The following is a 12374-nucleotide window of genomic DNA, read 5'->3' as shown; positions in this document are numbered from 1 at the left end:
GGTGCTCACCCCGTGCGCCCGGGTCGCCTCTGCCGGGCAGGCCGCGCTCTCCCGCCGCCTCCTCCGTGGGTGGGCGCGGGCTGCACCGGCCCCGCCGCTCACGGTGCTTGGTGGCGTTTCCCGCTTTGAAGAGCGCGCGTGTGAGAAGATTCAGAGCTACAGCAGTTCCTGGAAGTCAGTGTGGGATTCAAAACCTGAATGTTGGCATTTTGCTGTACCCTGCTGCGTTTAGGCTGGGCTGCTCTCATTGCATGAAGGCTAATTTAATTCTCCCCTTTGGACGCTAAGCATGAATCCTGTTTTATCCAGGAGATATGATACATTTTCCTGCTGTAGAACAATACTATAATGTCACTGCACATTTTTAACATTAATGCCTTTATTACTGCTTGAATATCATTTAACTACAAATCCTGTGCAATTGAGACCTCCTGTAATCTCTGCATGTTCCTCTGTATTTCTGTGCTCAGTTCAATTATTGAACAAGGTCATTATTCCACTTCAGAGTGTTACCATATAGATTCCTCTGACTACAGAAATCTGTGGCTAGATATAAATTTATCTAAAGAAAACAGCCCTCTTCCAAAGCTAATCTCTTTCTTAGGAGGTTGCTACCTAAAGCTGATTTCACCCACGAGGCTAAAATGCATGATGTGATGTATAACTCCGATCTTTGGATCATGTAGCAGTTGTGTCAGCAGCAGGCTCACACGTCTTTCCATTCTGCAATAATGCCTTCTGCATACTGGCGAGTGGCATGGACCCATGTGGGTAATAAAGCCTGGGAATCTGCTCTTGGCACAAAAGTAACCAGTGTCCACTGAGGTGAAGATTCAGGTTGGTTCCTGTCACTCACTCTCAAGGGGATGTTGCATGGCTGTTATCGGGAGAGCTTGCAGAGGTCCAAGGAGTAGTAATTGAGTAATGCCCATGGAGAAACTGCTGTGTCCCAGGTCCCCAGGCCCATACTTCCCAGTGCATCTCTGTGTGCTCCTGGTCAATTCTGCTTGACTTGAGCTGTGTGATCTGCAGTGAGGTTTCAGTCACATGCTCTTCTGCATCCAGGCACTGATAAATCCTCTTACACAGTCTATTCTCAGAGGGCTCTTGGGCAGAAGAGGTTTTTCAGGCTGAGAATTTGGCCGCTTCTTGCCAGCTGGTTTGTATCCCAAGGGCCGGGTGAACTACTGCAAGTTCTATTTCTGTTTTGCGCTCTTGTTCTGCAGAATGTTCTGTGACAGCAATAACATCTTAATTTTTTCTGGGCTGTGTTCACTGAAGAAGAAGCTCAGCTGAATGCCTAGAAACCAACAATCTTAACAATTTCTACCTCATCATTAGATTTGTGTGGTAAGGAGCATGATTTTAAGATTGCTGGTTTTGCATCTTAAACACAGAGACCTTCCCTGGAATCCTCTTTTTTAACTGTTATTTTGCAACTTGTAGGAGCAGAATATTGTAACTGAAACAAAATGCTGAAAGACTGGTCAAATTTTGCTAAGGTAGTGTGATGTGTTTAGTGTCACTCCTGTGGTTAGTTCGATTTGTGTGGTAGCAGCCCTGTTATTCTTTTAGGAGTGTGCAGTTTGCATTGAGGCAGGTGTTTCTGCTGAGGTTCAGTGGGTCCGTGGTGTGACTCTGTACAGCCCTTGAGGTGTCTTGAGGGGGGAGACACCTGTGCCTTGCTGGGTATTTACATATAGGTGGAAACCCTTTAAATGCTACTGTGTGGTGTGTTTGTTTCTCCTTTTTTCCCCCTTTCTTTGTACTTCCTGTCTTGCTTCAGAAAGGAAAAATCTGCTATTAACATACATTTTTCAGATTCCTGGGATAAAGCCCTGGATTTTGTGCTGCTAAGTCCTGCTTCAGCTTAGCTGTAAAGGAGAGCCAGCAGCAAGTGCTCCCACAGCAGACAGTGGTTCTGCTGCTCTCTGTGGCTCCTGTCATTTCTTCCTCTGCAGGGGAAGCTGCATCATCACAAAACAGTTGGGTCAGAGTAAGCTAAATCTGTCAGATAGCTGAAAGAGAGACTGTGGGGTACTTTGTTTTTCCACACAAATCTAAATTATTTTCTGCCCACAGATTTTTGCCAGTGTTTACATAAGCATGTTGATAAATTGAAGAACACTTTGTGGTTAAAGTGAAACTTTTTGGTTTTTTTTTTTTTTCCAGAAGCGGTTGGCTCTGAAGGTGTCAAACAAAATGGAAGAAAAGCTGCAGTCAGTCAGAGCTGCAGCCACGACAGCAGTGATAGAAGCGCTCCCAGGTACAGCGTCTCTGTCGTGTTCAGGTTTGGTGCTGCAGCTGAAGTGAGCTGTGCACATCAGCAACTCCTTGTTGCTTACTCAAGTGAGGAGTAAAAGTGGTGGCCACATTTCTGTGCTGGTTTAGTTGTGCCTCCCTCCTCACAGGGTCTCAGTATAGTGACAGTAAACACAGAGACCACCAGTCTTCTGGATCCTGGGTGATTGTGTAAGGATGGAATGAACTGGGTTTGGTAAATGGTTGGTGCTTTGATGTCTAGAGAAAGAATCAGAATGTACAGAGAGCTCTTTGAGCTTCTTGGTGATATGGGTTTTTCTGGTGATGTGGGTTTCCTGGACACTGAGGGGAAGGGAAGGGAGTGTCCCTGGTGCCAGTGGGTGAGCTCTGCACTCACCCGCTGCAGCAATCCTGTGGCCGTGTTAGCAGTTCCATCTGCTGGTGGCCGTGGTGGGTCAGTGCACAGAGGTGAGGGGATCAGAGCAGAAGCTGGCAACTTTTTGAGATGAGAATCTGCAGGTTCTAGTTAAGAGAGAAAAAAGTTCAGCATAAGCATGCTGTCAAAACATTAGTGGAAATTTCATTCCACTCCCTCAGAGACAATACTGTCAGTCCCCTGTTTGGGCATATTTTGGCTGTTTAGTGGGACGGGACCTGCTAGCACTGTTTATTTTGAATTCAGAGAGCTTTGGCTTACAGCCACTGTGTCTCATAGATACACTCTTAAAATGTTACAGTTTCATTTTCCAGTTCCCAGGACTTTGTGGACCCTGATGCATATAATTCAGAGTCTGTCCATGTGCTGTCCTTGGCACTGGTATGCAGGTTGCTGACCTTAAATTTATACCATCCAATTGCTGGTGGGAATTCCCAAGCTGTGGCATTATTCCTTTGCAAAAGGAGTTTGCAGAGCCAGGAGACACAAAGTAAAACCACCTCTACCTCCACCCACTCTGGGCAGAGCTGGAAGATTTCCACCAGAAGGCTTTACAAACAAACACAGTTCTTCATTTTCTGGCTGAGGTCAGAAGGGCTGAGCAGAGGCAGAGGGAGATGAGATTTCCCTCTCCTTGCTCCAGTAAGCAGGGAAGATGTACAGGTTTTGTTTCATTTTCCAGGTGTGAGTAAGGCCTGCTCTGTGTCAACAGGCTGCAGCAAGATGGTGAAAACCATTTGTTGTTTCAGTTAGTTAAACTGGTTTTGTCTGGAGATTTCAACCCTGCTAAGAAATGCTCTTTTCAGTCTTCTTGGCTTATCCCAAATGTTATCTGTCTTTAGTGAACAGACAGAAAAATTTGAATTAAGGCCTCAGTGGCAGAAATGTGCTAGTTAGGGTGTGGGGATAGCCTGGGCTTCATCTGCAGTTTTGCTTTCATTTGCAGGCAAAACAAACTCAAGCCTGAAGTGAGAACTGAACAGGTTCGGGCCTCCCGTGTCATGGCTTCGAACAAGGCCTCAATCTTATCAGAACCAAAGTTTGGACTAAGAGATACTATCATTAAATCTCAGCTTGTACAAATGGAGGACTCCTACACACACATCCGGAACTACAGGTAATGATCGTTCCTGAGAAGAACTTACTTTTGTGGGTTGTAACTTAGCATAGACTGTCAGAATAACTCATCTAGTCCATCCTGTGTCCCCACAAACAGGAATTTCTGTAGAAAAGTATGATCCATACTTTCCAGAATAGTTTTCCTTCCACGTTTAGGCATGAGCAGAGCAGAATTTCATTCATGTCTCTATCAAGACTTGCCTCATGGTTCTTGTGGAGGAAATGGCCTTTTGGAAATCACTTTTTTCTGTGCTCATTTGTGTCTGGAAATGCATCAGCTCTGCACACTCCAGCCTTCTCCCTCTCCATTTTTGTCCACTGCTTATCCATGTAGTTGTTCCAATAAGCTCGTAAGAAAGAGCTTGAGTGAAATATGTAATTAGGACCAAAACTTTACTGTGTTTGAAATTGTTTTATGCATTTCATTCTGTGAATTTATAATTTCAAACTGCTACTGCACAGATACCGTCTTATTTTTGTTATTTCTTTAATACTTTGTGTATAACAATGTGTCCTTCTGTAAAAATGTGTCTGTAAAGGTGCAGCTGTAGCTAAATCATTTTAGGGACTTAAACTTTGTCACGTTTCTTAATTTTCCCTGGCAACAGGTTAGTTATATGGAACATTATTTACCTGGTTAATAGCAGTGCTATTTCCTGGGCTCTGCAGTTTGCAGTTCTGGGATTCTGTCACTGTCTTTGCAGGGTTTTTGTTGGGACATACAATGTGAATGGTCAGTCGCCCGTGGAGAGCCTCCAGCCTTGGCTGAGGTGTGATGCTGACCCTCCTGACATTTACTGCGTGGGGTGAGTGTCTATCCCTGGCCCATCCTCACAAATCTGGACTCTGCTGGTGGATCTGTCCCACAGAGGAGTTCAGCCAGGACACCACAGGAATGTTGACACTGCTGTAGTGCATTGCACGGCTCCGGGGTGGGTGTGTCCACAGCTGGTAAGGGCTGGTGGTCTGGTAGCGTTTGGCCTCTCAGAGTTACAAAATCCTTAATGCCATTTGATGTAATAATGACAGTAGTTTAGCTTTACATTTAACATACATCTACAATCAATATAACTGAATTTGAGTTTTCAGGTATAAATTTAGTGAGTATAAGCTGATTTAGTTCTTCAGGGGTTGGACAGTTACAAACAAATGCATGCATCCATGGGTTCCTTTCTCTAACACAGTTTCCAGGAGCTTGATCTGACTAAAGAAGCCTTCTTTTTCAATGACACACCGAAGGAAGAAGAATGGTTTAAAGCTGTAACTGATAGTCTTCACCCAGATGCCAAATATGCAAAGGTAAATGTGGCTTTTGGGGAGGTTTGAGTGTGGAGTAATTTTCCACTTGGGCCTCTTTTCCCTCTGCTTTCTCTTGTTGTCAGTGACTGTGTCTTCCAGAGGCTCTGCATGTTCTATAGGTAGTGTTTCTGTGCAGGGTGCTGAGGCAGGGGCAGGATGGGAAACAGAGCCAGGCTTCCCCACTCAAAGGGAGCTTCTGCTGTCTTGGGGAAGGAGAATAGGAAATTTTGTACCTTCTTCCATGCCTGCCTACGATGCATGGGGGAATGAATTGTGAAGGTATTTTGTTAGGAATACTGCTTATGTTTTAGCTCCTGCTCTACAGGTCTGCTTCATCTCTTGTCTCTGCTGTTGAAGGGAAGCTCCTTCCATGGGCTTATGCATGTGCTGTGGCTCTTGCTTTGGGCTTCAACTTCCTTTACTGATGTTGCTCCCAGGTCCTTCCTGGGCTGTGCTGCTGAGGGCCCGTGCACTGTGAGCCCTGCTGGTGCACTGGATGATCTTGAAACTTTCTTTTTGGTGACCCATGTTATGGATGGGGGGCAATGTGCCTTCTCTCAGCAAAACTTCTTCCATTACAGCATTGAATGGACCAGGGTCTGTTTTTCAGGTGAAACTTGTGCGTCTGGTGGGGATCATGCTCCTGTTGTATGTGAAGGCAGACCTTGCTTTGAACATCTCTGAGGTAGAAGCTGAGACTGTGGGAACTGGAATCATGGGGAGGATGGTAAGAATGGTAACTGCATGAGAAGGGGTGAGATTTGGAAGAGCCCCTCTCCTTGGATGCAACGGTTATTCCTCCAGCTAAGGCTGTGGCTGCCTCTAGAAGCAGATAGTCCTATCCCCATGCCAGCTCAGGGCACTGCAAGAGGGACTGCCAGGTGCTTGCTAATGTTCAATGCAGTAATCACTAATTAGGATTTTCAGCCTATTCCTTCCTCTGGAATAAACAGTCTGTCTCAAAGTCTTCTGGCTTGTCCAGTGCTCGTAACTCATCTGCAGTGTAGAAGCTTCTGACCAATGTCTTTGTCTTTATCTTTCAGGGTAACAAAGGTGGTGTTGCCATCAGGTTTAAATTCCATAACACCAGCATGTGCATTGTGAATTCTCACCTCGCAGCTCACACGGAGGAATATGAGCGGAGGAACCAGGACTTCAAAGACATCTGCTCTCGGATGCAGTTCTGCCAGTCGGATCCAAATTTGCCCCCTCTCACTATTGGCAAACACGAGTATGCTTCCCATCTGGCTGTGGGAATTATGGCATGTGCAAGGGAGCACCTTGTGAATGTGCCAGGGACGAGGAGGGGGGCTCAGTGGCATAACATCAGCTGGAAGAGCTGGAAATGCTTTACCTGGTTTGGACAGGGCTCACCCACATAGTTCTGACAGGTTGCTTGTCGCCTTATGCTCTCCCAAGCCTTGTTTTATTCTCAAGCCTGGAGTGGGAATGGGGCAGGAATAAGCACTGACTTCCCCAGCTGTGGAATTCAGTCACCATGGAATAATAACAGCGCCAGTTATTAAGAGATAGTGACAAACATGCAGAACAGTGATTAATAACATCAGAAATAGAAACGGTAGCTTCTCTTTCAAGTTTTCACTCTTGTTATTCCTGATAAGAGCAGCTATGGCTGCTCTCATCAGAGGGGTTGTGATGGGGAGAGCCCCAGAGCTGCATAGTGGAGCTGCTGCCCACGGCCAGCTGCACCCTGGGGCAGCTTCAGGCCTCTGCACATTCTGGTGTATGTTCTCTTTCAGTGTGATCCTATGGCTGGGGGACCTCAATTATCGGCTGGAGGAACTGGATGTGGCAAAAGTGAAGCAGCTTGTAGAGGAGAAAGCATTTCTAGAGCTTTGCCAGTATGACCAGGTACTGATATCTCACCTACCTGCACATGGTGTTAAGGCTGCTTGGTACAAACCACACAACTCCTTGGCCTTTTCTGTGCTCAATGTCTCCTTTTTACTCCATATGGAAATTGTGCTTGAGCTTCTCTAAAATTAAAGTTTTCATCTTTTCTTCTTTTGTAGCTGAAGAGGCAAATGAAGGCAAATGCAGCCTTTGAAGGCTTCACAGAGGGAGAGATCTCTTTCCAGCCAACATACAAGTATGATGCTGGCTGTGATGACTGGGACACAAGGTACAGTGATTGTCTCAGATGTGATGCTACAAATGGCTGGTCTTATCACTGAGGGAAGTAAAAACAAGGCTAAAAAAAATTGCAGGTCTAATGCTGTAAATAGGAACAGTTCTGAGATTATTTCTGGTTGTCTCCCTTCGCTCCAAAATTCATCTCCTGTTTTTGTCTATTTACGTTGTTTTTCTCCCACAACTATTTGTCAGATATTCCCAATATTTTTTTCCCAGAAATAATCCTATTAGGTTTCCTCTTAGAGGTGTACAAAGTTAATTAATCCTTTTAGCCAGTTAAATTCTCTTTTGTCTGGTTTGTTGGTTTTTTTCCCAAGCAAAATTTTTAGGATCTCATTTTTGCTGATCTCTCCTTTACCTGTTCAGGTGAGACCAGTCAGGGTTGACATGGAGTCAGCTGTGCTGTTCTTCAAAAGCCTACGAGAACCATCTTTCTTGTAATGCTCTATACACAGAGCAGCTCCTCTAGTCTTAGCAAACCAGGAACTTCAGTTGCAAGTGCAGAAATTAAATCTGTGCAGCTGTCAGTGAAAACAATAAATGCAAACTTTAAATGTAGAGCCTGAGTTTTTATTTTTCATGGCTCTTATGGTCAAAAATACCTGAGTATTGCTTTGTACATTAATTGTATCTTGCACCTTTGAAGAAGTAGGAAGTAAAGCGTGCACTGGAGATACCTTATAGTAGAAACTCAAGCTTTTTATATCTATGTAAAGAAATTGTTAAAAACACACTTTGATAGAGAATGAGCTCCAGGCCATGGCAGGAAACCCTGATCTCTGGGCAAGCAGTGTTCTGCCCCATGTTGTTACTGCACTTGAACTGTGCCTGGAAACGGTGATTTTTCCCTCTGTTTTAGTGAGAAGTGTCGTGTTCCAGCGTGGTGTGATCGAATACTCTGGAAAGGGCAGAACATTGCCCAGCTGAGCTATCGCAGCCACATGGCTCTGAAGCTCAGTGACCACAAGCCAGTGAGCTCTGTGTTTGATATTGGGGTAAGTATGTCAGTGCTGGATGAAGTAACTCTGCTGACCTCATCCCCTGGGTGCTGATTTCTCTCTCCTGCTTTTATGGCATTCGCAGAAAACAATGGCTTGAAAGGTGGGCTGGATCATATATGGAGTTGGGATTGTTGATCATAGTAAGCAAGGGTTGTGTAAATGATACTGCAGTTAAGATGGATGAGGCCTGAGTATCTGTTGGTGTTCTTTGGGAACACAGTAGTGTGTTGTCAAACTTCTGATTTCTTCTGAGGGGAAAAAATAAAAGGTTAATCTAGTACTGACTGAGTGACTCTTGCTGGTATGGCAAGGTCCTTTACTGTTGGATCATGAGAAGATCTTGGAGATTAGTGCTCCAAGCAGCTCTGCCCATTCCCTGTGTTGTATACTCCAGTGTGCTGCTAAAATCAAATTACTTCCCATGTTTCCAGCTGTGTTCCAGCTGTTCTGCAGAGGCACAACAAATGCTAGCTGTTGCAGTGTGTGTCCTTTTCAGGTGAAGGTTGTGAATGAGGAGCTCTATCGAAAAGCCTTTGAGGAAATAGTCCGCTCCCTGGATAAGCTGGAGAATGCCAACATTCCCTCGGTGACACTGTCCTGCAGAGAGGTAGGGCATGGTCATGTGCCAGCACTCCCTGAAGGAACTGAGAAACCCTAGACCCCAGCAGTAGAAGATGGATTCTAGGCCCTGGGGTCTGGTTCCAAAAAGTAGAATATTTTGACTTTCAGCTGCTCTCTGTTTACAAGCCCCGGGAATCTTTGTTCCTGTTTAGATGCCAGTGAATTCCATTCACAGTCCAAGGCTGAAACACAGGGTGTGTCATTCCCTGAGGTGGGAAGAGAGAAAGTAAAAAGGTGGTTTGTGACCCTTGCTCTGACTTGTGCTTTCAAACATAGAATGTAAAATCATAAGGATCTGGAGAAGGTCACAAACCAGCGTTTGCTTTGTGTGTTGGGACTATAAAGATAAGCCTAGGAGACACTTGAGGCTACAGCTATCTTGTTCTCAATTTTATTGTAGTTATTTGAGGGGAGCATTTGTTTTAAAGGGCCCACTGATGCAAAGGACTTCGGCATTCAGAGTAAGCAAGTGTGATCCTATGCAGTCCTGGAAGAGATGGGATGTGGGAGCAAGGGGTTAATCTAGTTGTCTTGCTGCTTAATAATTAAACCATAGGACAGGAATTGCTGCTCAGCAAGGTGGAATCGGCCGATGATGTTGACTGATATTTGTTTCTAGATCCATTTCAAGGATGTTAAATACATGCAGCTGCACGTAGAGAGGTTTACAATCCGCAATGGCCAAGTGCCCTGCCAGTTCGAATTTATCAGCAAACCAGATGAGGAAACCTACTGCAAGGAGTGGCTGACTGCTAATCCCAGTAAGGGCTTCTTGCTCTCAGGTGAGCTCCTCCTTGTTTGTCTCATGTTAATATTGTCCCCTTCTGGCTTAGTTTCCTCTACACTTCTGAGAGTGCTGTGCCTGTTTGCAGGCTGTTGGTTTAATACTGGTTGTAACTGAGTCTGGGTTTTTTATCATCTGGCAGATGCTGAGATCACAGTTGAGCTGGAGGTGTTTGTTAATAAATCAACAGCTACTCGCTTAAACTCTGGAGAGGAAAAACTTGAAGATATCTTAGTCTTACATCTTGTCAGAGGGAAAGATTATTTTCTCTCCGTAACAGGCAACTATTTGCCAAGTTGCTTTGGGTCTCCCATCCATACACTGTGTTACATGAGGGAACCAATCCAGGACATGTCAGCAGAATCCATTCGGAAACTTGTGAGTTAAAGACAAGATTCCCTTCCAAACACACAAGAGCATTAAAACTAGATGCTAAGGCCTGCCTATTTTTATTAAAAAGTTTCAGTTCTCAGGTATAAGCTTTGTGAAGTATTTTTGCCAAGTTGAATAAGAACTTGGCTAGCTACGTTTTGTTTGTCTCCTTCCTGCCCACACTGCCCTCCCTCAGACCCTGATGCCAGTAGACATGAGTGATGATCCTGCCCAAGATGAAAAGCCTACGGACATCCCAAAAGAGCTGTGGATGATGGTGGATCACTTGAATCGCAACGCTTCCCAGCAGGTTGGCACTGGAAACACAGAATGAGATGTTTGCATTAGGTTAAGTTTTGAAGAAGATACTGGTAATACCAATCACTGCGAGCTGAGTGTGTTTGGTCAAAGGCCATGAGAGATAAGTGATCCCGATGCCCCAGGCTGTAGTGTTTGGTGCTGGTGACTGTGTCTATGTGTCCAGGCATCAGCAGTGTCCTCCTGCACTGCTCTCACTGCAATGCCACAGCCTTCCTAGAGCTGTTTGTGCTGAAACTTGGGTGATAACCACCAATTTGGAAAGATTTTCCAGGCAGATTATAAGGACATTGTTCTATTTACTCAAAATTCTTCTATTTTCCTTGGACTGATAAAGGCTTGTCTTTGCAGGAGGACCTGTTTCAGCAGCCAGGCCTCAGATCCGAATTTGAGCAAATCCGAGACTGTTTGGACAAGGGAATGTATGATACTTTCCGTATCCTTTTAGACTGATGTCCAGGAGGGCTCACTATGCCAGAGTGACCAAAATTGAGAGAGGTTTTTAAGTTGCTGTCTCTCCTCCTGGGGTAACTGAGCTCTGCATTTCCTCGTGGCTTCGAGCCATCGCCCTGAAAGCCTCTGTTGAGTCCTGGCAATGTCAGTGAGTTACACAAGTGTCCGACTGCCAACAGCAACAGCTTGTCTGGAGGTCAGGGGATTAACCCAAAGCTGTGAGCTGTAGACAGAGTTCTGGGACACCTAACCAAAAGTTCATTCATTTTTCGGCAGAAATAGGACCAGCCTAGATCGTGCTGTGCTCTTCCTTAACCATGTTTGGATCAGTGGGCAGCAACCACTCAGTGGCAGAGGCCCTGCTGCTCTTCCTGGAGAGCCTGCCCGAGCCTGTCATCTGCTGCAGGTTCTACAGCTCCTGTCTGGAGAGTGCCAGCAACTACGGGCTGAGCTGCCAGGTATTGCTGGCTTCCCTGAGGGACCAGCTCCAATTCCAGAGGGAGAGGAGGCAAACTGTCCTCTGCTAAACCCAGTCACTGGGTTTTGCTCTCAGTAACTTAATCATCTGTTAATAGAAAGGATCTGGAACTGGTGCTTCTGGGTTATGAAGAGCTGTTGGCACCTGCAGACAGGGGGATGTTGGGAGCAGGTGCAGCTGGAAGCCACTGCTGTGTCTGCAATATAAATGTTGGCGTTTTCCCTCCTCAGATTATCTCTGACCTACCAGTGTGCCATAAAAATGTATTTGAATATCTGATGGCATTTCTACGAGAACTACTGAAGAATTCAGGGAAAAACCATTTGGATGTGAATATTCTTGGTAAGGCAAGCAAAATAACCCTCTATTCAGGGGGCTGCACAGTTAGGGCAATAAAACACTTAATACCCGAGTGCAGTCATGGCTTGTACTGCTTTGAACCTTTTATTTTAAGTGAATAGTACATAGAAAAGCAGGAGCCTGGGAAAGTGACCCAGAGCTATGGGGATCATCAGCATTATTCTACCTCATTCCAAAGCCAGGCACCCTTTCCTGGGATTGGGGTTGGTGGAATGCCCCGTGATATCCTGCTGCTACCACTGGGCTCTCACTGTGTGTCTGTGTGGATTTTCCCTGCAGCCAGTGTATTTGGTGGCTTGTTACTCCGACCTCCTCCTGGACATCCCACGCCTGACATAGCTGAGAAGAGGAAAGCTCAGCAATTTATCCATCAGTTCCTTGTGAGAGATGATTTACCATGAATATCAGATGCATTTAATCTGACTTTTAGACATTGAATTACTGTAAAAATATTTTTTGTACATTATACTGGCACTTTTTTTGATATCACAATATTTTATACAATCTATTGCTTTTGAAGGCAGAGATCAGGCATTTTGACACCTGATTACGCTGTAAAGTATATAAAGTTTCTCAATAAGCTGTATGTAGACAAGTAAAAAATATGACAGCTGATATTTACACTATATTTTATTTAACTTGCTAAAAAACCTGAGAATGTTTAAGTTCCTGCTCTTTAAATAAAAACATCTGGAGCCTTTTCCCGGCCTCTGCCCG

The 12374-nt window shown here is 45.1% G+C and overlaps 2 protein-coding genes across 7 annotated transcripts in view; both read left to right on the top strand.

The window, feature by feature from the left end:
• Positions 1-12358, top strand: part of INPP5B (inositol polyphosphate-5-phosphatase B) — a 14856-nt gene extending 2498 nt beyond the window's left edge. For 2 of the 5 annotated variants that reach the window (XM_017736183.1, XM_017736184.1), the window contains exons 3-19: positions 2173-2266; positions 3645-3815; positions 4522-4623; positions 5002-5116; positions 5727-5843; positions 6160-6347; positions 6877-6988; positions 7150-7259; positions 8130-8265; positions 8768-8878; positions 9512-9674; positions 9819-10054; positions 10245-10358; positions 10718-10802; positions 11150-11277; positions 11528-11639; positions 11937-12123. In XM_017736183.1, coding sequence (XP_017591672.1) covers positions 2173-2266; positions 3645-3815; positions 4522-4623; positions 5002-5116; positions 5727-5843; positions 6160-6347; positions 6877-6988; positions 7150-7259; positions 8130-8265; positions 8768-8878; positions 9512-9674; positions 9819-10054; positions 10245-10358; positions 10718-10802; positions 11150-11277; positions 11528-11639; positions 11937-12058 — 2216 coding nt within the window. In that variant the 3' untranslated portion in view covers positions 12059-12123. Of the gene's footprint in view, positions 1-1226; positions 1351-1446; positions 1503-2172; positions 2267-3644; positions 3816-4521; positions 4624-5001; positions 5117-5726; positions 5844-6159; positions 6348-6876; positions 6989-7149; positions 7260-8129; positions 8266-8767; positions 8879-9511; positions 9675-9818; positions 10055-10244; positions 10359-10717; positions 10803-11149; positions 11278-11527; positions 11640-11936 lie in introns of all 5 variants that reach the window. The other 3 variants (XM_017736185.1, XM_017736186.1, XM_017736182.1) reach the window with 3 other exon arrangements.
• MTF1 (metal regulatory transcription factor 1) overlaps positions 1-12374 on the top strand; it is a 33470-nt gene that overhangs the window by 3743 nt on the left and 17353 nt on the right. For both annotated transcript variants that reach the window (XM_008635124.2, XM_008635122.2), the window contains exon 2: positions 6394-6399. The gene's annotated coding sequence lies outside the window, so the exon portion shown is untranslated. The remainder of the gene's footprint in view (positions 1-6393; positions 6400-12374) is intronic.

The sequence above is a fragment of the Corvus brachyrhynchos genome, unplaced genomic scaffold, assembly GCF_000691975.1.
Source record: "Corvus brachyrhynchos isolate BGI_N302 unplaced genomic scaffold, ASM69197v1 scaffold65, whole genome shotgun sequence".
NCBI lineage: Eukaryota > Metazoa > Chordata > Aves > Passeriformes > Corvidae > Corvus > Corvus brachyrhynchos.
The sequence above is the reverse complement of the archived record's forward strand: the minus strand, read 5'-3'. Positions and strand labels throughout refer to the sequence as shown.